The following is a 22,034-nucleotide window of genomic DNA, read 5'->3' as shown; positions in this document are numbered from 1 at the left end:
TCTGCCCGCTCCTTCCTGCTACTGGAGAGGCGGGGCGGCGGGGCGAAGCTCTGCCCCCGGAGCCGGGCCGCGCCTGCGCAGAGGGTGGGGCAGCGGGGGCAGCCATGGCGGCGGTGACGGTGATGGCGGTGGCGGGGCGGGCGGCGCTCGGTGCGGGGCTGCCTGGAGCGCGGCGCTGCCAGACGCTGTGGCTGCTGCGGCGGGGCTGCGCGGGGCTGGCGGTGGACGACACGGTGAACGGGCTGAGCGCCGAGCAGCGGCAGGTAGCGGCCGGCGGCGGCCTGCCGCCTCGCGGGGAGTGTGGCGGCAGTGAAGGGCAGTGATTGGCTGAGACAAAGCGTGCGGGCCAATCGCAGGACTCGCGGAGGGGGCGTGGCGCGGCCCTGGCATGTGGGGAGGGGGCTGAGCGCCTCCCCGGCGGCCTGGGAAGGACCTGACTCGAGTCCGACCCAAGCCTGCCTCGGGGCAACAGGAGGCTGTTTCCTCTTGTCCTGTCACACGCGCCTGGGGAGAAGAGAGCGACCCCCCACCTGGCTCCAGCCTCCTTGTAGGGAGCTGGAGAGAGCCAGAAGGTCTCCCCTCAGCCTCCTCCAGGTTAGACAACCCCAGAGCCCTCAGCTCCTCACCAGCCCTGTCCTCCAGACCCTCCACCAGCTTCGTTGCTCTTCTTTGGACCCACTCCAGCTCCTCAATACACCTCTTGGAGTGTGGGGGCCAAGGTCAAGGTGTGGCCTCACCAGTGCTAAGCACAGGGAGACAATGCCTGCCTGGTCCTGCTGGCCCCACTCTTGCTGATCCAAGGCAGGATGCTGGTGGCCTTCTTGGTCACCTGGGCACACTGCTGGCTCATCTTCAGCCAGCTGTTGACCAACATCCCCAGGTCTTTCTCTACTGGGCAGTTTCCAGCCACTCATACCCACTTCCATGTTTCTAAGTGTTTAGATTTTACACTTTGGAGGAAGATTTAGAGACTTCTAACACCTGACCAAACATACCTGGCTTCATCAAATCTTCTCTGCAAAGAAAATAGGACAGCTAACGTTGTTCCAGTTGGACACACGAGCACAATTTAATTAGCATACATGCTTATTACAGGCATCTGCATATAACTAAATGAAGGCATAGGCAGCTGCTGGGTTGGGGTAACATGTGACAAGTTTTGCGCACCAGTGTCCAAAATTTCCTGACCAGCTACCCCCTGAAGCCCTGGTGCAGGAAGTGGTTCAGTAGCAGCCCTTCACGTTGGGGGAAGACTGAAGATTAAGTGCTGAGAAGACCTTTGGTACCTCAGTATCTGCTCTTTAAAGAACTCATGAGGCTTTCATGTGTTTCAGCCAGCGACCCAAAACATCCATTTCATTATGGCTTTATGCTTCTGGGTTTGGGATTCCTCCCTAGAGGTGTTCAAGGCCAGGTTAGATGAGGCTTTGATCAGCCTGGTCTAGTGGGAGGTGTCCCTGCCCATGGCATGGGAGATTGGAACTAGATGATCTTTCAGGTCCCTTCCAACCCAGACCGTTCCGATTCTGTGATCCTGGAGTCACCTGCCAGGGGAGTGTTGGTGGTATCTTAGGGAAGACAGCAACAATATATTAATGAGATGTAACCTGTCTGTTTCTCCTGATCTCTTTTGCCAGCTTAGGCAGACCATGACAAAGTTCTGTCAAGAACATTTGGCTCCAAAGGCCCAGCAGATTGACCAGGACAATGAATTCAAGGAGATGCGGGCAAGTATTTTGTGTGTCTTTAAAGTAGAGAGGGGTGACAGCCTGTCTGGGCTTTGATCTGTGCCTAAGTCCAGAGGGAGAACCCCAACCCACAGCCACATATGCATTAGCTTTGCAGACTTGAAAGCCAAAGGGATCACAGGTTTTTGGTTTCCTGTCTCATCTTTTGTTAACAGCTTTCAGCAACCTGGAGTGCAAGCCAGGCAGCCTAAAAAAAGATTGATAATGGTCTTGTATGGGTTCGTGTCAAGGGATTTCTGCTCGTCTCTGCTCAGACATCTTCTCTAATATGTGTTTTGTATTCTCCTACCTGGGACCTTTGACATCAAATTCATGCTGTAAATACAAAATTCTGTGTGCAAAAGCTGCCGTGTGGAGTTGTTGAGCTGAGCCTTCCTAATACCCACCCCAGATTCTGAGCAGCAGAATTGACTGATGAATGTGAGAGATCTAACTATCAGTTTTCATAAGCCCCACAAGACTTTAAAACCTCAGAACATCTGCTAGGCTTTCCTGGAGCTCTGCTGTTGATGTTTTCAGGGCTATAGGCACGGCTTTGAAGTGGAGTATATAAATTTAGTCTGGTGCACCAGATGTCATCCAGAGCTACCCAACCAGCAGGACCAGGGAAGTGATTCGCCTGCTATGCTCTGCTCTAGTGAGACCCCCACCTGCAATACTGCATCCACTTTTGGGGCCTTCAGCACAGGAAGGACATGGAGCTGTTGGAGAGGGTCCAGAAGAGGCCACAAAAGATGATCAGAGGCTGAAGAACCTCCCCTATGGGGACAGGCTGGGAGAGTTGGGGCTGTTCAGTCTGAAGAAGAGAAGGCTGAAGGGGACCTACAGGAAGGCTGGGGAGGGACTTTCTACAAGGGCTTGCAGTGATAGGACAAAGGGAAATGGCTTTGAGCAGGAAGAGGGGAGGTTTAGAGTGGAGTTTAGGAAGAAATTCTTCACAGTGAGGGTGGTGAGACACTGGCACAGGTTGCCCAGGGAGGTTGTGGCTGCCCCTGCCTGGAGGTGTTCAAGGCCAGGCTGGATGGGGCCCTGAGCAGCCTGAGCTGGTGGAGGGGTCCTTGCCCATGGCAGGGGGATTGGAACTGGATGATCTTTAAGGTCCCTTTCAACCCAAGCCGTTCTGTGATTCTGTTCTATGATCATACTCTTTGAAGTCTCTGGAGACTCTTCACTGATAGTTATCTTCTGTGCCAAGCCCTCACCTGCATGTCTGTCACGTAATGGAGGAGAAGCTGCAGTCTGAAGCAGCAGCCAGGAGGTGGCCCCTCCAGTGTACATGTGGTTCTCACTGGAGACATCCTTTGCTACTGCATCATCTCATGGCCTCCCTCTCGCTCTGCTGCCACGTGGTAGACACAGCTGATGAGGATGTCTCAAGCCATCTGGTAGCTCTGTTCCTGGAATTGTGTGGTAGTGTTCCTCAAGTGGTAAACCTGGGTAACAGGGGAATGAAGGAGTTGGTGGTCAAGGAGGACAGCTCATCCTCAAGGAGATGAACTCTGTAGCAGTTGTGTCCAGCTATGCAAGGCTCAGTGACACTCTCCGGTCCTCATGTGTGTCCTGGCAGCCTCGAAAGCCTCCAAGTTACGTACCTGTGGATTCCGCTCCTTCAGCTTCACAAGGCCAAAGTGTTGACAGATTCTCTGTTGTGTTCACAACCTGCAAGGCAGGTGGCACCTCTGTCTGCCCCAGCTGTAACATTTCCTCTTTTGTATCTCTCCCAGGGAGGCCCTCTTAGCTTTACTTACTGGTTTCTGTTTTACTGAAGAGAGTTTAAGTGCCAGCAGAATAGCAGCTCTTTTACCTATTTCCAGGGTTTCTGTTGTGGGTAACTTACATTAACTGCTGTTTGCAGCAGCTATACAGAGCTGGTCCACACAGAGCTGTCAGAGCCCAATGACAAGGATAGGTGATGTAAAAGAAAAACATAAGTTTAAGTCATTACATCCTAAGTAATCTTTATCAATCAGTAGTGTGTGAAAGCCCAAAAATGCAGGTTTTTTATTAATAGGTTTTAATTCATCAAAACTTTCCTTAAACTGGGCAGTGAGTTAAATCTTAGGACCCATTCTTCCAGAATTAAATTTAGGTTGTGAGTTTTCACCGAATTCAGCAGACTGCTGCCATGTGTGCATAGCTAACATCCTTAAGTCTGGGTTCTGAGTCCAAGGGAGGAAGCACCTGAGGAAGTCTGAGGGAGCACCAGGAGAAGGTAAATCGGTGTCCCTGGTGGGGAACCTGGGAACACTTCTCATGCTGGTGCCCTGGCTGGGGTGCTGGACTGATGGCTTGTTCTGTGTTTGTAGGAGTTTTGGAGGAAGCTCGGGGAACTGGGAGTTCTGGGGATCACAGCTCCTGGTAAGTCTGTTCCCACCTTTGGCCTTCTGGCAGGTGATTCTTCAAATGGCTTACCCTTTCCAGCTCACCCCTGGCCTGTTGTGACAGGACAAGGGGTGATGGGTTGAAAAGAGGGAGATTCAAACTAGAGAGGAGGAAGGGTGGTGAGATCCTGGCCCAAGCTGCCCAGATTGTTGTGAGCTGTCCCATCCCTGGAGCTATTCCAGGTCAGGTTGTTTGGGACTCTGAGCAACCTGCTCTAATTGCAGGTGTCCCTGCTGCCTGCAGGAGGTCGGACTGGGTGAGCTTTAAAGGTCCCTTCCCACCCAAACCAGTCTGGGATTCTATGACTGTATAACAGCCTTGTCAGTGACACGACATTGCTCTTGTCCAGAAGCTCCAATCTTTATGGTTTTTAAACTCTCTAGTTCCCTACAGCTTCTGAAAGGAGGCTGGAGTCAGGTGGGGGTTGATCTCTTCTCCCCAGCACCAGGTGATAGAACGAGAGGCCATGGCCTGCAGCTGTGCCCAGGGAGGGTTAAGTTGGAGATCAAAAACTATTTCTTTGCTGCAAGAGTGGTCAGGGACTGGCACAGGCTGTGCAGGGAGGTGGTGGAGTCTCCATCCCTGGAGGTATTCAAGAAACCTGTGGCCATGGCACTTGGGGATGTGATGGTGTTGGGTTGGTGATTGGACTGGGTGATCTTAGAAGTCTTTTCCAAGCCAAACAGTTCTGTGATTCTGTGAACTTTTGTTAACTCTTGGCTGGCTCCAAATCTTTCTTTGCTACTGCACTATGTCCTGGTTAGAGTTTTGGGTGATTACAAAATGCCTTTCCCAGTTTCCAAGCTCTGTTCACAAGTGGTTTCTCCAGATATAACTTGCACTTGTTTGTGCTTCTCCAGCATGAGGCATTTGCTGCACTTGTTGGAAGAGCCAGAGCTATAGATAAAAGTATCCTAGAACAAACATCCATCTCTAATAGGAGAAGTTAGAGGCTGTCAAGCCATGCTGGGGAAAGCTGCCATAACTAATGGAGAGCTGACCACCTCCAACCAGTTGGAAAAAAAAAACCAACACAAAAATCAGGGTAAATCTTATTCAGCCTTCTCCAGGTTAGCTGAAAAGTGTTTTGATTACTGTGGTAGATGGCTGAGGCTGCTGTGGGCAGGCTGAATGCACTAACACAGTGTAATGAGGAGAAGCCCTTAGTGGAGAACAAGCAGCCAATGGGGCCTTTATTTCCCCATCATAAAGTCTGTGTTTCTTGAGGGGGGTGCAAAGGCTGCTGCAGGAGCAAGCTGAATAGCAATGCCTTGAAATAATGCCTCTGCATTTCTTTCAGTGGCTCTGAAGCAGCCTGAAAGAGGCTGGGTTTCTGCTGGCTTTCTCTCTTCACTCTTCCCAATTTACTGCTGCTCCTGTTTCTTCTCACTCTTACCTTCTTTCTTCTTTGATCTTGTGCCTGAGGCTTGCAGCAGTTTCCCACACTATAAATAAGCCCTCCCCTCACGAGTCCTGTCCTTTCTGGTTTCCTTAAGGATTTGCTTCTAAAACCCTCCCATGCCCAGATTTATTTTTCCCCCTTGTTTTTGGTGGTACAGTTGAGTGAACTTTCTCTGCTGGCACTGGCTTTGTTCTAGGAGCTGGAAACCAAGATTTAGGATGTGGTGATGATGTGAAATCTCCTGAGGGTGTGTGCTGAATTAAGTGGATGTGTGTTGACCAAGCCTGTCAAGGGAGCATTTTAAGTAGTACTGCTTTTAGTTTTCTTCTTAAAACTAAGAAAACTCTGTTGGTTTGCAATTTTCTATTTATTTTATACAGAGCTGAGTTAAGAAATGCAAATCTATAGCTGCCCTGGAAGGACAATGAAGGCCTGTCACATCTCAAGAGTGATTGTGAAGGGGCAGCACCACCCTAAATCACACCCTGGTTTGGATTACATGAGGAGAATTCTGGCTGGCTTATTTTCTTGTACCTCTTGCAGTCATGGGCTCACAGAGCGAGTTGCCTTTCCTTCCTTGAGGCAATAGAATAGAATAGAATTAACCAGGCTGGAAAAGACCTTCAAGATCATCCAGTCCAACCCATCACCCAACAGCATCTGATCAACTAAACCATGGCACCAAGCACCCCATCCAGGCTCTTCCTAGCACCAAAGCTGTCCGAGAGGAGTAACAGAAAACTCTCTTTTAGAATATTGATGGCAAACCCCCAAGCTCTGATGTGGCAGAATCAGACACAGCAAGATGGAGCGCACCCTCAGCAAGCTTGCTGGTGGATACCAAGCTGAGTGATGTGGTGGTTGAGACTGAAGGATGGGATGTGTTCTAGAGGCACCTGGACAGGCTGACGAGTATCTCATGAGGTTTAATACGGCAAAGTGTAAGGTCCTGCATCTGTGGCATCCCCAGGCTGGGGGATGATGAAATTGAGAGGAGCCCTGCAGGAAAGGACTTAAGGGTGCTGGTGGGTGAGAAGCTGGACAGGAGCCAGCAGTGGGCACTTGCAGCCCAGAAGGCAAATGGCAGCCTGGGCTGCCTCAAAAGTAGTGTGGCCAACAGGTGGAGAGAGGTGATTCTGCTCCTCTGCTCTGGTGAGACCTCACCTAGAGTACTGTGTCCAGCTATGGGGCCCCCAACACAAGAAGGACGTAGACCTGATGGAGCAGGTCCAGAGAAGGCCGTGAAGATGATCGGTGGACTGGAGCACTTCTCCTACAAAGACAGGCTGAGGGAATAGGGATTGTTCAGCCTGGAGAAGAGAAGGCTCCAGGGAGACCTTAGAGCTGCATTTCAATATCTGAAGGGGACCCACAGGAAAGCTGGGGCGGATCAGTTCAGAAGGGCCTATGGTGACAGGACAAGGGGCAATGGTCTGAAACGAGAGCAGGGTAGAGTTAGGTTGGACATTAGAAGAAAGCTCTTTGCTATGCGAGTGGTAGAACACTGGAACAGGTTTCCCAGATGTGGTGGAAGCCCCACCCCTGGAGACATTCAAGGTCAAGCTTGCTGGGGCCCTGAGCAACCTGCTCTAGCTGGGGATGTCTGCAGGGGGGCTGGAGAAGATGCGGGTCGCTTCCCATTCTGAGGTGATTTAAGAGGATGAAGAGCCCTGCAGATAAAGACAGGAGTCAGAATGAGTGACATGAGAGGCAAATCCCCATCTAATGCCAGTGGCCACAGAGTGAATTTGATGAGGTAGGGAGAGTTGGCCCTCCTTGAGCCCAGGCTATGTGCTCAGCTCTTTGCTCACTCTGAGCATACCAGCACACCTCTAACCATGTTGCTGCTTGCTTCCAGCATCCGTGCTGATGACAAGTAAGTGCTCCTGGATTACCTCCCTGACTGCTTCACAGTGTTGATGTCCTCCTCTTGTAGTTGTTCTCCTAGCAGTACAATCACTTGCTGCTTGCCTGCAGAACAAAGCTTTCACAGGGGGGTGGGCCTGTGTTTGTGTGTCTACAGAGGTGTGTGTAGGTAGCTAGATGTGTGTATTTATGTAGGCTGTCAGCTGCTTGAGGCTGTTATGCATTTATCAGCCTTTTTTCCTGCCTTCTCTCTCTCCCTTTCATCTTTACCACTGATTTTAGACTCAGCTCCATGTGCCTGGCTAGACTCTCAGCTACAATGATGAGCCTGCTCTGTCTCACTTCATCCTCTCTTAAAATCCACATTCTTGTCACTGGTGAATTGCAGCAGTTACAGTGCTGGGTCATTCTCATCTGAATGTGTGTCCTGCACATTTGTGGGCTTAGAGAAGCCCCCAGTGCCCCACATTCTGAGCAGTTTGAGGATTCCTCACTTGTTTAGGGGTCCTTGTCATGACAAACATGGAAGGGGGGTTGGATTAGATGATCTCTAGAGGTCCCTTCCAACCCTACCATTCTGACTTTACAGTCCTGTGTCCCTTTGTCCTCTCACCTAATGCAAGTTGTCACTTTGGGATTTAACCTTCATGATAAGATTAAGGTTGCACTTGCAGATGGTTGACAAGATGGTTGTACCGCTGTGCAAGTGTCACTAGCATGGCTTAGATGGATCCTTGTGCATGTTGCAGGGATAAAACTATGCTGTAAAAATAAACTACTGGTTCTACTCAAGAAGTATTATCACTCTACCTTTAAGATAAGAAAACTGAAGTTCAGGGAGGATGGGGAAAGCCAGAGGTGCCCACCGCAGGGGCAGTGTCAGTCCAAAGCAGAACCTGGTTTGAAGTGTCTCGGATCTCATTCAAGGCTAAGCCCAGCCCTGGGATCTCGTTCTACACTCCATGGCGTTCGTGGGGGCTTCTCCTCTCTTTGCAGCAGAGTATGGTGGATCTGCTTTGGGCTACCTGGACCACGTGCTGGTGATGGAGGAGATTTCTCGAGCGTCAGCAGCCGTGGGGCTGAGTTACGGTGCCCACTCCAACCTCTGCATCAACCAGCTGGTGCGGCACGGCAGCGAGGCCCAGAAGCACAAGTACCTGCCCAAGGTGTGTGCCTGGGGGTGGGGGAGGGGCTGCCTGGTGCGCAGCAGCTCAAGCACCCAGCTGGTTGTAGTCACCCAGCTTAGGAAATGTTGGACTTGCCATCCTTACCCTTGTCTGGCTTGGCCCCCAGGGACTGGTAGGGGTCCAGCCCTCAGCCAGTGGACCCTCAGCCAGTGTGCTGATGATAGCAAACTGGGAGGAGTGGCTGACGTGCCAGGCATCTGTGACACCATCCAGCATAGCCTGGACCCCATGGATCAGTGCAGGGGGGATGAGCTGTTGGAAGGCAGCTCTGGGGAAAAAGATGTGGGAGTCCCAGTGGACAGCAGGATGATCATGAGCCAGCAATGTGCCCTTATGGCCAAGAAGGCCAATGGCATCCTGGGGTGAATGAAGAAGAGTGTGGCCAGCAGGTTAAGAGAGGTTCTCCTCCTCCCCTACTCTGCCGTGGGGAGGCCTCATCTGCAGTACTGTGTTCAGTTCTGGGCTTCCCAGTTCAAGAAGGACAGGGACTTGCTGGAGAGGGTACAGCAAAGGACTACAAAGGTGCTGAGGGGACTGGAACAGCTCTGTGAGGAGGAAAGACTGAGAGAGTTGAGGCTGTTTAGACTGGAAAAGAGCAACCTGAGGGGGACCTCATCAATGCTGATCAATACTTCAAGGGTGGGAGTCAGGAGGATGGGAGCAGGCTTTGTTCAGTGGTGCCCAGTGACAGCACAGGGGCAATGGGCACAAACTGGAATGTCAGAAATTCATCTGAACAGGAGAAGAAATTTCTTTAAGGGTGGTGAAACACTGGAACAGGCTGCCTGGAGAGGTGGTGGAGTCACCATCCCAGGAGGATGTTAAACGTTGTGTGGATGTGGTGCTGAGGGATGTGGTTTAGTGGCAGTGGCTCAGCAGCAGTGGTGGCATTGTGAGCTCCAGGGGAGAGCTTGGACTGGATGAGCTCAAAGGTTTCTTGCAGTCTCCACAGTTCTGTGACTCTATGAAACGCAGTGATGGATCAAATTGGTTTTCATATATCTTAGATATTGAGTCTGGTTTTCATAAAACAAGATCAAAAGGGGGGGAAAGGCGATAAAAGTACACAGGGGAGAAGGAAAAAAAAGGCATGACGGAAAGGGCAGGATGAAAGGAGCAGTGAAGAGGATGCAGCAGCTATGCCAGAGCCTGGTATGAGCAGGCACAGATGGAGGCTGTCCATCTGCTGTTGAGTGGGGGGGCACTGGGCTATGAGAACATTGCTGAGACCTTGTAATGACAGGATGAGGGGTGATGGCTTTAAACTGGAAGAGAGGAGATTTAGTCTGGAGGTGAGGAAGAAAATGTTGCCAGTGAGGGTGGTGAGACACTGGCACAGGCTGCCTAGGCAGGCTGTGCATGTCCCCCTCCCCAGGGGAGCTGGATGAGGCCTTGAGCCGCCTGGGCTGGTGGGAGGTGTCCCTGCCCATGGCAGCAGGGTTTGAACTGGATGAGCTTGAAGGTCCCTTGCAACCCAGACCAGTCTGTGAAGCTATGAACTTTGCAATCTCTTTTCACCCTCCTCATTGGCCTCTTGTATTTAACAGCTTCAGTTTGTGGGAAAAGGCAGGAATTAAAAAGTGCAGAACAAGGAGCTCCTGAAAGGCCTGTGGCTGCCTGCATGGTTCCTCTGGCACCTTCCTGGAGGTGGCGTGCTATAAGCAGGGCTGTGCTGGTGTAGCTCAGGCAGGAGCCAGGTCATACTTCTCATCCCACTGGGGCTTGGTTCTGTCCCTCGGCACAGCAGCACAAGGAGCTCCTTGCTAGGACTCTGCAGGACCAGCAGCTTTGGTTTGCAGTTCTTGTGTGGATCAGTTGCTGTGGAGATGCAGAGCAGGACAACAAAGGGAAGGCTAAGAGGGCACAGAAGCAAGGCTGCTGCTGTTTCCCCTCCCATAATTTGGTCTTTTCTTCCAGCTCATCAGTGGGGAGCACATTGGAGCCTTAGCGATGAGTGAACCCAATTCTGGTTCTGATGTTGTGTCCATGAAGCTGAGAGCAGATAAGAAAGGTAAAGCCCATCACGTGCTGCCTGGAGAAATAACTGGTGTAAATGACAGCTCCTGGGAGTCTGGATACCTCCCCAGCACCTCAGAGATAGGGTGCCTCGTCCTGAGTATCCCAAGCCATGTGAGCAGGCTTGAAACCAGTGGCAGGTGTCTGGTACCTACCAGGCCTTTGCTAAACTGTGTCTGTACTCCAGAAATGAAGGAAATCAGTTCTCTTGAGCCTGGACAGGATTTGTCCATGCTGTCTGGGGAGTCTTAAAGAGCACCTCAGAAACCTGTTTTGAACTAAATAGAGTGAGGCTGTAGGTGTTGCTCTGCTGTGAGCTAACAGTTTGCATCTTATGGCTTCTAGGAGACTACTTTGTTCTGAATGGCAACAAGTTTTGGATCACCAATGGGCCAGATGCAGATGTCCTGATAGTCTACGCCAAAACTGATGTCAGTGCTGTGCCAGCCTCCCACGGCATAACGGCGTTCATCGTGGAGAGGGTAGGTGACTCCTCCTCACCAGCTTATTGCACTGTGGTTTTCAAAGCCAGCTTCCTCACCCTCCTGTGGAAGCCAGCTGGTTTTCTTTAACTGCCACCCCCCTGCTGAAAGCCAAACTGCTTTCTGCCTGTGGTTTATAAGCCTATGAGATTTTCTCTGTGGTGCCCAGGGACAGGACAAGGGGAAACAGGCACAAACTATAACGTTAGGAGTCTCATCCCAACATGAGGAGGAACCTTGAGGTGGTAGAGTCTCCATCTTGGAGACATTCCGAACCCGCCTGGACATGCTCCTGTGTGACCTTCTCTAGGTGACCCTGCCTTGGCATGGGGTTTGGACCCACTCTCAGATGTCCCTTCCAACCCCTACCATGCTGTGAGATTAGTCCTCTGCACTTGGCACACTGTGCTGCTGGCTGGGCACTGCTGGATTTTGGTGTCTGAGCAAGCAGTAAGTCTTCAGGGCTAGGAACAGAGAGAAAATGCACAGCTTGGTGGGATGATTCCCATGACTGGCATGTAGGGACAGAGGGGTGTAAGCTCTTTAGGAAGGATAGGCAGGGAAGGAGAGGAGGAGGTGTTGCCCTCTATGTCAATAACCAGCTGCAATCAGTGGAGCTCCACCTGGGAAGGGTTGATGAGCTGGTTGAGAGTGTATGGGTTAAAATGAAAGGCAAGACAGGGGAAGGAGATATTACTGTGGGGGTCTCCTACAGGCCACCTGACCAGCAGAACCAAGCAGATGAGGCCCTCCACAGGCAAATAGAAGTGGCTTCCAGGTCACCGGCCCTGGTCCTCATGGGTGATTTCAACCACCCTGGCATCTGCTGGAGGGACAACACAGCAAGGCACCAGCAATCCAGGATGTTCCTGGACTGCATAGAAGACAACTTCCTCCTCCAAATGGTAGAGGAACCAACAAGAAAAGGTGCTATGCTGGACCTTATTCTCACCAACAGGGAAGGGCTGGTAACCAATGTGAGGCTCAGAGACAGCCTGGGCTGCAGTGACCATGAAGCAGTTGAACTGAATCTCCTCAGGGCAATCAGGAGGAAGTATTCTCAGCTCATGACCTCAGACTTTAGCCATGCAGACTTTGATCGCTTCAGGGATCTGATAGCCAAAGTGTTGTGGGACAAAGCCCTGGAGGGAAGAGGGACCCAGGACAGCTGGTCAGTATTCAAGGACCACCTCCTCTGTGTCCAGGAGCAATGGATACCAACATAGGGGAAAGCAGGAAAGAATGCTAGGAAGCCTGCCTGGATGAGCAAGGAGCTGCTGGACACACTAGCACTTAAAAGGAAACTCTACAGGAAGTGGAGGAGAAGGACAGCTAGAACGGGGGGGTGTAAGGAAGCTGCCCGAGCAGCCAGAGACCTGGGCAGGAAAGCCAAAGCAGAGTTAGAATTGAATCTAGCCAGGGAGGTCAAAGGGAACACACAGCACCCAAAGAGTGGCTGTCAATGGGTCCGTGTCCCAGGGGAGGCCAGGGACAAGCGCAGTCCCTCAGGGATCAGCCCTGGGACCAGGCTTCTTCAACATCTTTGTGGGTGCCATGGACAGAGGCATCGAGTGCACCCTCAGCAAGTTTGCCGATGACACTGAGCTGTGTGGTGCAGCAGACAGCTGGAGGGGAGGGATCCATCCAGAGGGACCTCGACAGGCTGGAGAGGTGGGCACAAGCCAACCTCAGGAGGTTCAACGAGACTAAGTGCAGGGTCCTGCATCTGGGTCGAGGCAATCCCAGGCACAAATCCAGGCTGGGCAGTGACTGGCTGGAAAGCAGCCCTGAGGTGAGGGACTTGGGGGTGCTGGTGAAGGAGAAGCTCCACCTGAGCTCTCAATGTGCACTTGCAGCCCAGAAAGCCAACCAGATCGTGGGCTGCATCAAGAGAAGCATGGCCAGCAGGGCAAGGGAGGTGATTCTGCCTCTCTACTCAGCTCTGGTGAGACACTGGAGTACTGCCTCCAGTTCTGGAGCCCCTATTACAAGAGGGATCTGGAGGTGCTGGAAGGTGTCCAGAGAAGGGCCACGAGAATGAGCAGAGGGCTGGAGCACCTCTCCTGTGAGGACAGACTGAAGGAGTTGGGGCTGTTCAGTCTGGAAAAGAGAAGGCTCAGAGGTGACCTAATTGAGGCCTTCTAGTATCTGAAGGGGGCTACAAGAAGGCTGGGGAGGAAGGGGGAATGGAATGAAGGGGGGATGGAATGAAGCTGGAGGTGAGGAGATTCAGGCTGAATGTGAGGAGGAAGTTCTTCCCCATGAGAGTGGTGAAGCCCTGGAATGGGTTGTCCAGGGAGGTGGCTGGGGCCTCGTCCCTGCAGGTGTTTAAGCCCAGGCTGGATGAGGCTCTGGCCGGCCTGATCTAGTGTGGGGTGTCCCTGCCCAAGGCAGGGGGATTGGAACTAGATGATCCTTGTGGTCCCTTCCAACCCTGACTGATTCTATGATACTGTGAAGTTGTCAGAGGTACTGGAGGTCTTGTAAATATGTCCTGCTACCCCATTGCCTAGCTATGTGTGCTTGGGGTTTTCTTAAGCCAAGACATCAGGATATTAATTTCTTCCTCTGATTTTCTTGCATTGCTTTTTGGAATCCTGAAATGACCCAGGTGTGCAAACCAGAGCAGGCTAAAGGGGCTCCCCGTTGAGCAGCCTGTCTCTGCTCCTTGGAAAACAGGAATTTGTTGGGGGGGTTCTTCCCTTTTATTTATTTGAGGCTATGCTGGACACACAGATGTGGTGCTAAAGGGATATGGTTTAGTGGTGGACTTGGCAGAGCTGGGTTAATTGTTGGGCTTGATGATCTTAAAGGTCATTTCCACCTACACAATCCTATAATTCTGTCTTGACCTGGCAGGGAATGCCAGGGTTCAGCACAGCCCAGAAGCTGGACAAGCTGGGAATGAGGGGTTCTAACACCTGTGAACTGATCTTTGAAGACTGCAAGATCCCAGGTGAGTTGGGTTCAAAGGGTGGCAGCATGCACATAGTGCTTCCCTATCTTCTTGATCAGATAAGTTGGATCACTAATTACATGCATGTTCAGACCTAGAGGGCTTTGCAGATGGTTATCTGCTCTCTGGCAGCCAGAGAGAGCTGGTGGAGCTGGGAAAGTGCCATCTGCTGGGTTGCAGTGCAGGAGCACAGCCCTGGCTAGGTCATGCCTGTTTCACCCTCATGGACCTAACTCTTAACCGCTGCTTCTGCAAAGCTGAAGTGAGGCTGCCAAAGAAACATGTTTGTTTTCCATCTTGGATGCTGGATAGCTTATCTGCCTTGAAGGTTGTTCTATCTCCAGAATCGTGCCCAGTGACAAGCCAAGGGGTAACAGGCACAGGCTGAACATGAATTCCATCAAAACATAAGAAGTTCCATTTAAACATGAGGAGGAGCTTCTTTAATTTAAAGGTGGCAGAGTCCTGGAGCAGGCTGCCCAGAGAGGCAGTGGAGTCTCCATCTCTGGAGACAGTCCAAACCCACCTGGATGTGTTCCTGTGTGATTTTTCTCTAGGTGACCCTGCCTTGGTGTGGGGTTTGGACTCGGTGATCTCCAGAGGTCCTTTCCCACCCCCACCACTCTGTGATTCTTCCTCCTACTACTTCCAATACCATGATGGTGTCCCTGCAGAGGCTGCCCTTCTCCATACATTCCATCAATAACCTTTTCAATAAGCAGGAGGCAATGCAGTGAAAAAAATGTTGATTTATTTCAGGAGACCATCTGCAGGTGTCCACGTCCTGTCTCATTTTCACTTTGCATATCACACCTCTCAGATCTCTGGTGATCAAAGCCTGCAGCGTATGTCAGCTCTCCTGCATGGTGTGATCAGGGGATAATCTCTGCCTGTCTACAAAGCACAGTTGTTAGGCTTGAAGTTCTCTCCCAATTGTAAGAGCAGAGCCTTGCTGAGATGAGCTTTGTGTTCCTGCTTCTCTTATTTTATATCTGATAACATCAGCTCCTGCTTCAGATTGTCCCAAAGTGAAAGGATTTGGGGAGGGTTTTTCCCAGCCCATTGTCTAAGGTGGCTGTTTTCCTGGTCCCTTTGCACAGAAATAATGCTAGTCTGTGTCAAACATTCATTGATAAGAGCTGCAGTGCTCTGCTCATCCCCTCTCATGGCAGGAGGGATGACAAATGTCTGTATTCTCCAGCCTCAGAAGACTAATACCCAGCACTCTGAGAAGTGCTGAGCTTCAGCTCCAGTACTGTGTCAGTTCTGGGCTCCCCAGTTAAAGAAGGACAGGGACTTGCTGGAGTGGCTACAGAAAAAGGGCTACAAAGGTGCTGAGGGGACTGGAACAGCTCTGTGAGGAGGAAAGACTGAGAGAGTTGAGGCTGTTTAGGCTGGAAAAGGGCAGCCTGAGGGGGATCTCATCAATGCTGATCAATACTTCAAGGGTGCGTGCCAGGATGGGACCAGGCTTTGTTCAGTGATGCCCAGGGACAGTACAGGGGGCAATGGGCACAGACTGGAACATCAGAAGTCCATCTGAACAGGAGGAGGAACTTCTTCAAGGATAAGGGAGCCCTGGAGTAGGCTGCCCAGAGGGGTGGTGGAATCCATATTCCAGACCTGCCTGGATGTGTTCCTGTGCGACCCTCTCTAGGTGATGCTGTTTTGACAGGGGTTTGGACTCAGTCTCCAGAGGTTTCTTCTAACCCCTACCATTCTGTGCCCGTGTCACCTTTTGTTCCTGAGCTGGGAATGCTCAGAGAGGCAACCCAAGCAGAGCAAATGGTTTGCAGACACTCAGCAGACAGCAGGTGGCAATGCTGTCAGTTTGGGGTAGGTGCAATCTAATGGGATGGTGAAGGTGGCTCCCAATTTGCCCTCCCAAGCTATTAAGTCTCCTGTTCTTGTGGGTGCAGATGCTGAGCTGGAAGATCTCTGGAGAGCACTTTGCTCTTCAGAAAGTAGGCAAGAGAACAGCAGTGAGAGTGGATCCACTTTAACCCTTTCCTGCCTTTTGCTTTTGGCTGTGTTTGGATTGAGACCTTTCAGGGGTAGGGAATGTTTGTATCGACGCTCAGCACCTGAGGGTTTGTATCTTGGGCCAAAAGGCAAGGTGAAGGGGTCTGAAGGTTTGGATCCTCTCCCCAGTGAGCAGCTGGCCTGTGACAACAGCTTCTCTGTTTTGCATGCAAGTAAATCCCTTTCCTTTGCCCATTGCAGCTGAAAACATCCTGGGAGCACAGAGCAAAGGAGTCTATGTTCTGATGAGTGGGTTGGACCTGGAGAGACTTGTGCTGTCTGGTGGGCCACTGGGGTAAGGGTTTGTCATCTTTTATAGGTTGTAAGACCGGAAGGGTCCTTCACAGTCACCTCACCTGCTGGGTCTTCAGCTGGGTTTGCAGCTCTCAGTAGGATACATCTTGGATGGAGAACTGAGATACGTGGGCAGCTTCTGAAAGAAGAGGAGAGGCTGGGTCCAGAATAGTGGGAAGGAAGGGACCTGCTGATGGAGCAGGAGCAGGGAGATCCCTTAGGTGCTGGGTTCTCCAGCTGTGGTGGGGGTGCTCACTGCTGAAAGAGATGTTTGCTGGAGCGGTCCCCTTGGCACTCCACAGCTCGCTCTGCATGTGCTCCAGCTTGAGCTCTCCTCACCTCTCCACTCCTCGGTTTGGAAGCAGCTATGGGGAGCAAGGGGTAGAAGAGTCAGTGCCAGAAAGCAAGCTTGGGAATCTCTGCCTTCCCATGTAGCACAGGCCACATGCCCTCCAGAGCAGGCTGTGAAAAGTATCAGTCCTGACGTTAAACCTTCCAGAGGTGGTCAGTCTGTCCTGGACCTTGCTTGTGTGTGTATCCCTGCAGTGTATCCCTGGGAGTAACCAGCTCCTTCAAGTGCAAAGCACTGTCCAGACTGGCCTGTGGAAGCACCACTGGGCTGGGTAAAGGGCTGGTTCTTTATTTTCTCAGTCCTTAAGCTCCTCAGTAATTACTTTTACCCTGCAGTCCTTTTGCCCTCCCAAGTGGTCTCTCTCTGTTCTAATCCTCACATGGAAAGACCACCTTCCACCAGGCAGGAGGAGAACTTTTCACCCTTCTTGTTCTGTGTTATGATACTGGCCAGTTCTCCACGAGCTGGTGGTCTCTGGAAATGCAAGGCAGCACAGCTGTCCCAGCTGCAGCTGGAAGGCAGCTCTGCATTCCAGACCCCTGAGTTAAGACAGCAAGACCTTACCACACGATGTCCCAAACGAGCAACATGTAGAGCACTGGAGAGGAAAATGAGACCTTTGGGTTTTATTCCTGGCATTAAGTGGAGCTGTAGGAGGACAGCAACATATCACTTTGGGTATCAGAACCTTTTGCTTTAGGTTGTCCTTCCAAGATTTAGTTGCTATTTGTGTTGCTTTCCTGCATATCTGTGCTTTCCTTAGGCTCATGCAAGCTGTTCTTGACCATGCAATTCCATATCTGCATGTGAGAGAAGCATTTGGGCAGAAAATTGGACACTTCCAGGTGAGACAAAACAAGGAATTCGAAATTGTTGTCATCTTGCCTTTCTTTTTAAAAATGAGAAGACAAAGCCCTCTGTTGTGGGGAGGGTTTTGCATGCAGAATTGTAGAATGGTTTGGGTTGGAAGGGACCTTAAAGATCATCTAGTTCCAACCTCCCTGCAGGCAGGGACACCTCGCACTAGATCAGGTTGCTCAAGGCCTCATCCAGCCTGGCCTTGCACACCTCCAGGGAAGGGGCCTGGATTCATGCTGGGGCTACATGATATGGTGAGAAGGTGAAAGGATCTCTGAGGCTGCTGGTGGTGGGTGAGGGACTGCAGCTGCCATATGAGAGACAGAGAGTTGGCAGCTCCCTCCATGCCCCACCCATGTCTTCTCATTTCTCTGGGTCTCTGAGCCAGTCTGGGGGATGTGTGCTTGTGCAGAAGTCAGCTCCTCACTGGTGTCTGTTGCCTGTGCCCCGCAGCTAATGCAGGGCAAGATGGCTGACATGTACACACGGCTGATGGCCTGCCGGCAGTACGTCTACAACGTGGCCAGGGCCTGCGACCAAGGACACTTCAATGCCAAGGTGAGCTCCCTTCCACCTCCCTCCCTCCAGCTGGGGCTGCTGGGGCACTGCCTCTCCTTCCGGGCTCCAGGCATGAGCAGGGCTGAGGTGAAAATGACTCGGCCGCAGCTTGACAGGCATTGGGCTCCCACAAAGAAAAAGAAAAGCTTCTTCTGGAGCCTTCACTTCAAGAAGGACACTGAGGGGCTGGAGCAGGTCCAGAGAAGGGCAGCAAAGGTGGGGAAGGGTCTAGAGAACAGAGCTAGAGAAGAGCAGCTGAAGGACCTGGGGTGTTCAGCCTGGAGAAGAGGAGGCTGAGGAGAGACTTTCTGTCTCTCTGTAACTCCCTGAGAGGAGGCCGGATCCAGGTGGGTGTCTTCTCCCAAGGCACAAGTGACAGGGCAAGGGTTAGTTGCCTGAAATTGTGCCAGGTGAGGTTTAGCTTGGAAATGAGAAGAAATTTCTTCAGTGAAAACTGTTCTCAAAGACTGGATCAGGCTCTCCAAGGAGGTGGTTGAATCCTCATCCCTGGAGGGGTTTAAATGATGCAGTGATGTGGTGCTGAGGGGCATGGCTTAGCACCAGTCTTGGCAGAGTCAGAGAATGGTTGGACTGGATGAGGTGAAAGATCTTTTCCAGTCAAAACCATTCTGTGACTCTGAGGGAACAGATTTAGCAGCCTCAGTAGGTGTTTATTGGAAGCCCAGTCCCAATCTCCTGGCTGCCATAAGGGACGTAGCAATGATTCCAAGGTGTTGTCATCTCCACACCAGCACTGTCACCACACCTCCCCCAAAGGAGGACACTGAAGGTTTAACAGTTGGAGCATGGGGACCTGCATCACACTGGTGTCCTGTGGGTCTGATGTCACTGGTGACACCAGCTCCCCTGCTGCACTCCTTCGAGTGTTTCCCTTTTTTCTGTCTTCACATGGCCTTCACAATCTTGACATGAGCTCTGTGGGCACAGACAAGCTGCTGCAGCTTCCTGCTCACAGCGGAATGGACCTTGTGCCTTTGTGAGCAGATGGCTCAGGCCCATTAACAAGTGTCTGTGCAGTAAAGGGAAGGACAGTGCAACACAGAGGCTGGAGGCAGGCAGGTGACACCTTTCCTGATGGCCATCTTGTGGCCCTGCTTTAGGACTGTGCTGGAGTCATCCTCTACTCGGCAGAGTGTGCGACCCAAGTGGCTCTGGATGGGATCCAGTGTCTGGGTAAGTCACCGGAAGGGTTTGTTCCTTCGAATCCTGGAATGGTTTGGGTTGGAAGGGACCTTTAAAGATGTCCAGTTCAACCCTCCCCACCACGGGCCGGGGCGCCTTCCACTAGACCAGGTTGCTCAAGGTCTTGTCCAGCCTGGCCTTGACGACATCCAGGAAGGGAGGCAGGAGCAGTCAGCTCTCCCATCCCCACCTCAACCCCTGCAACAGAGAGGAAATGACTTTGCCTCCTCCTTGCCCACAGGTGGGAACGGTTACATCAACGAGTACCCCATGGGGCGGTTCCTGCGCGACGCCAAGCTCTACGAGATCGGGGCGGGCACCAGCGAGGTGCGCAGGCTCGTCATCGGCAGGGCCTTCAACGCCTCCTTCAAGTGACAGCCACGGGGCAAAGCAGCCCCTGAGCACCGCCAGGCCTTGGAGCACGGAGGCTGGAGCGCACAACTCTTCTGCCTGCCTGTGCTTTGCCACTTGTGGACTCTTTTCTGCCTGCTCTGTGTGCTGGGCTGTGGGGAGATGAATCAGATGGTGACAAGGGAGGAAAGGTTTCTTTTTTTCCCTCTCCTCATGGTCATCCTGATTCATCCTGTTCACAAGCCATGCTGCCTGTCAGCCTTACAGGGCCGAGGTTCATCCAGGGGACAGCTCGCTGTGGAAGCAGGCTGGTGAGCAGTGTGCCTGAAATAGGAGGCAGCCATTGCTGAGCACCAAAAGTCAACCAAAAACCCCATTTTTGTCCTTTCACAACAAGCCTGAGTGCCATTATCATAGAATTTAGGCTGGAATAGACCTTTGAGATTGAGTCCAAACACTTCCCAGTCTACTGTTAAACCATGTCCTTCAGCACCACATCTCCATGGCTCTTCAATCCCTCCAGGGCTGGGGACACTACCACTGTGCTGGGCAGCCTCTCAAGGCAGAAGAAATTGTTCCTCATGTGCAACCTAAACCTCCCATGGGGCAGCTTGTGGCCATTTCCTTTTGTCCTGTCACTTGTTCCATGGGAGAAGAGACCAACTCCCACCTGGCTCCAGCCTCCTTGCAGGGAGTTGTAGAGAGACAGAAGGTCCCCCTTCAGCCTCCTCTTCTCCAGACTGCACAACCCCAGGTCTTTCAACCACTCCTCAGACATTCACCAGATCCTTCACCAGCTCCACTGCCCTTCTCTGGGGCCACTCCAGCCCCTCAGTGTCCTTCTTGGATTAACGGGCACAAAGTTGCCCACCGTGTTGAAGGTGTGGCCTCATCAGTGCCTGGTACAGAAGCAGATGGAATTACATTGAGCAGGTTAGCACTGGAAGGTGAGATTTCCCCTTCTGACCTTCTGCTGCTTCTGCTTCACTTCCATTTTGGGAACTCGACACCAGCCACGTCCTGGGGGTGGCTGTCACTGCAGCATCACCCCTGCACAGGTACCTGTCCTGTAGCACTGGAGAGGTCTGATCTTTACTGCACACCATAAATCATGCCTTGGCTTTCCAGGCTGATTGGAATCTTGGAGCTAAAGGTGAAATGAGTCAATATCTAATATGTCATAGGACAGGCTAGAGAGGGAGCCTCATAAATCTGGAGCAGGGTTGTGCCCAATCTTGCCCCCACAGCAGCCCTGCCTGGGAAGGGCTTTCCCTGTGCTGAGCAGGTCTCACTAGGATGCAGGAAGCACAACTTCCATTCTTTGAGTCGTGTCCCTTAACAGGGGAAGCCTGAATCACAGAATCAGGGTTGGAAGGGATCATGGAGTCCAACTTTTCCTTTTTTAACTTTATTTTGCATGCTGGAGAGCTGGGACTACCAAAAAACAAGTAATTGCAGGAATGTGTGATAGGGGAAGATACATGAAGCCAGGACCTCACCCCATCAGCCACCTCCCAGTGGTTTGATACCCGAGATGTGTTCTAGGCAGCCTGATCTGGGCTGCACCCAAGGGGTTCCAAAAGACAATTCACCACAACTGCTTTGGGCCAGGGGCTGTGGATTTGGGAGTTGTATTTCTGGGTTTGGTTTTGTGGGGTTTTTTAGGGGTTTGGGTGGTTGGGCTTTTTCCCCACTCATGCAGCAGCGTCTCCATCTCATGCTTTTTGGCTGCACAGCTGAGCAGGAGCTGAAGGCAGCCCAGCCCTCCTGCAGCACTGGGATGGGGGATTGGAGTTTCATCCTTCCATTGGCTTCCCCCAGCCCCTTCAGTAGGAAACAGGTGGGAGCAGAGAGGGTTGGGGAGAAATGATGGCTGCACCTTTCCCCAGAAGAGTTGGACCAGCTGATCCCTGAGGTCACTTCCAACCTAGCATTCAATGATTCTATTCTAAGGGCTGGGGAGGGCTCTGTGGAGGATAAAGGGTTTAATCTGTGTGTGACACTAATTAAATAACCTTTTGCTGGGTGCCCTCTGCTCCTGGGGAGGGTTTCCAACAGAGAATGGGTGCAGACCTTGGCTGGGACCCACCGCAGGGAATCCAGGCTGGCAGCAGCAGTAGGCACAGCGATGCCTTCCCTTGTGCATCTCTTTCATTACCAACCACAGCTTTCCCCTGACTCTTGTTTGTAAAAATTCTGTGTTTGGAGTGATGGATCTGGACTGTGCCTCAGACCTCCTCTGGAGAGCAGCAAAGCTTGTAACAGAAAACGTGCTGGGGACTGCCTCTCGACATGGTCTGAGCAGTGTCTGCTCTGGATTTGTCAGGGAAAGCGTCTCAGCCTGAGAAGCCTGAGGG

General features: G+C 51.9%; 1 protein-coding gene across 1 annotated transcript; it reads left to right on the top strand.

The window, feature by feature from the left end:
- The first annotated feature begins 104 nt into the window (after window positions 1-104).
- Window positions 105-20,231, top strand: IVD (isovaleryl-CoA dehydrogenase). The gene is made up of 12 exons (XM_054171668.1): window positions 105-263; window positions 1,638-1,727; window positions 4,055-4,106; window positions 8,395-8,564; window positions 10,503-10,596; window positions 10,947-11,083; window positions 13,943-14,039; window positions 16,263-16,356; window positions 17,471-17,552; window positions 18,019-18,123; window positions 19,245-19,317; window positions 19,568-20,231. Exons 1-12 carry the CDS (start codon window positions 105-107, stop codon window positions 19,699-19,701), a joined length of 1,287 nt encoding a protein of 428 aa, XP_054027643.1. The 3' UTR covers window positions 19,702-20,231.
- Window positions 20,232-22,034: the final 1,803 nt, after the last annotated feature.

This window comes from Dryobates pubescens, chromosome 22 (assembly GCF_014839835.1).
Source record: "Dryobates pubescens isolate bDryPub1 chromosome 22, bDryPub1.pri, whole genome shotgun sequence".
Lineage (NCBI taxonomy): Eukaryota > Metazoa > Chordata > Aves > Piciformes > Picidae > Dryobates > Dryobates pubescens.
This window is presented reverse-complemented; position numbering and strand designations above follow the sequence as displayed.

Coding starts and splice junctions, on each gene's coding strand:
- IVD (XM_054171668.1), top strand. CDS start 105: ATGGCGGCGGTGACGGTGATGGCGGTGGCGGGGCGGGCGGCGCTCGGT. Junction 16,357..17,470: donor CTGTCTGGTGGGCCACTGGG/GTAAGGGTTTGT, acceptor TGCTTTCCTTAG/GCTCATGCAAGCTGTTCTTG. Junction 17,553..18,018: donor AGAAAATTGGACACTTCCAG/GTGAGACAAAAC, acceptor TGTGCCCCGCAG/CTAATGCAGGGCAAGATGGC.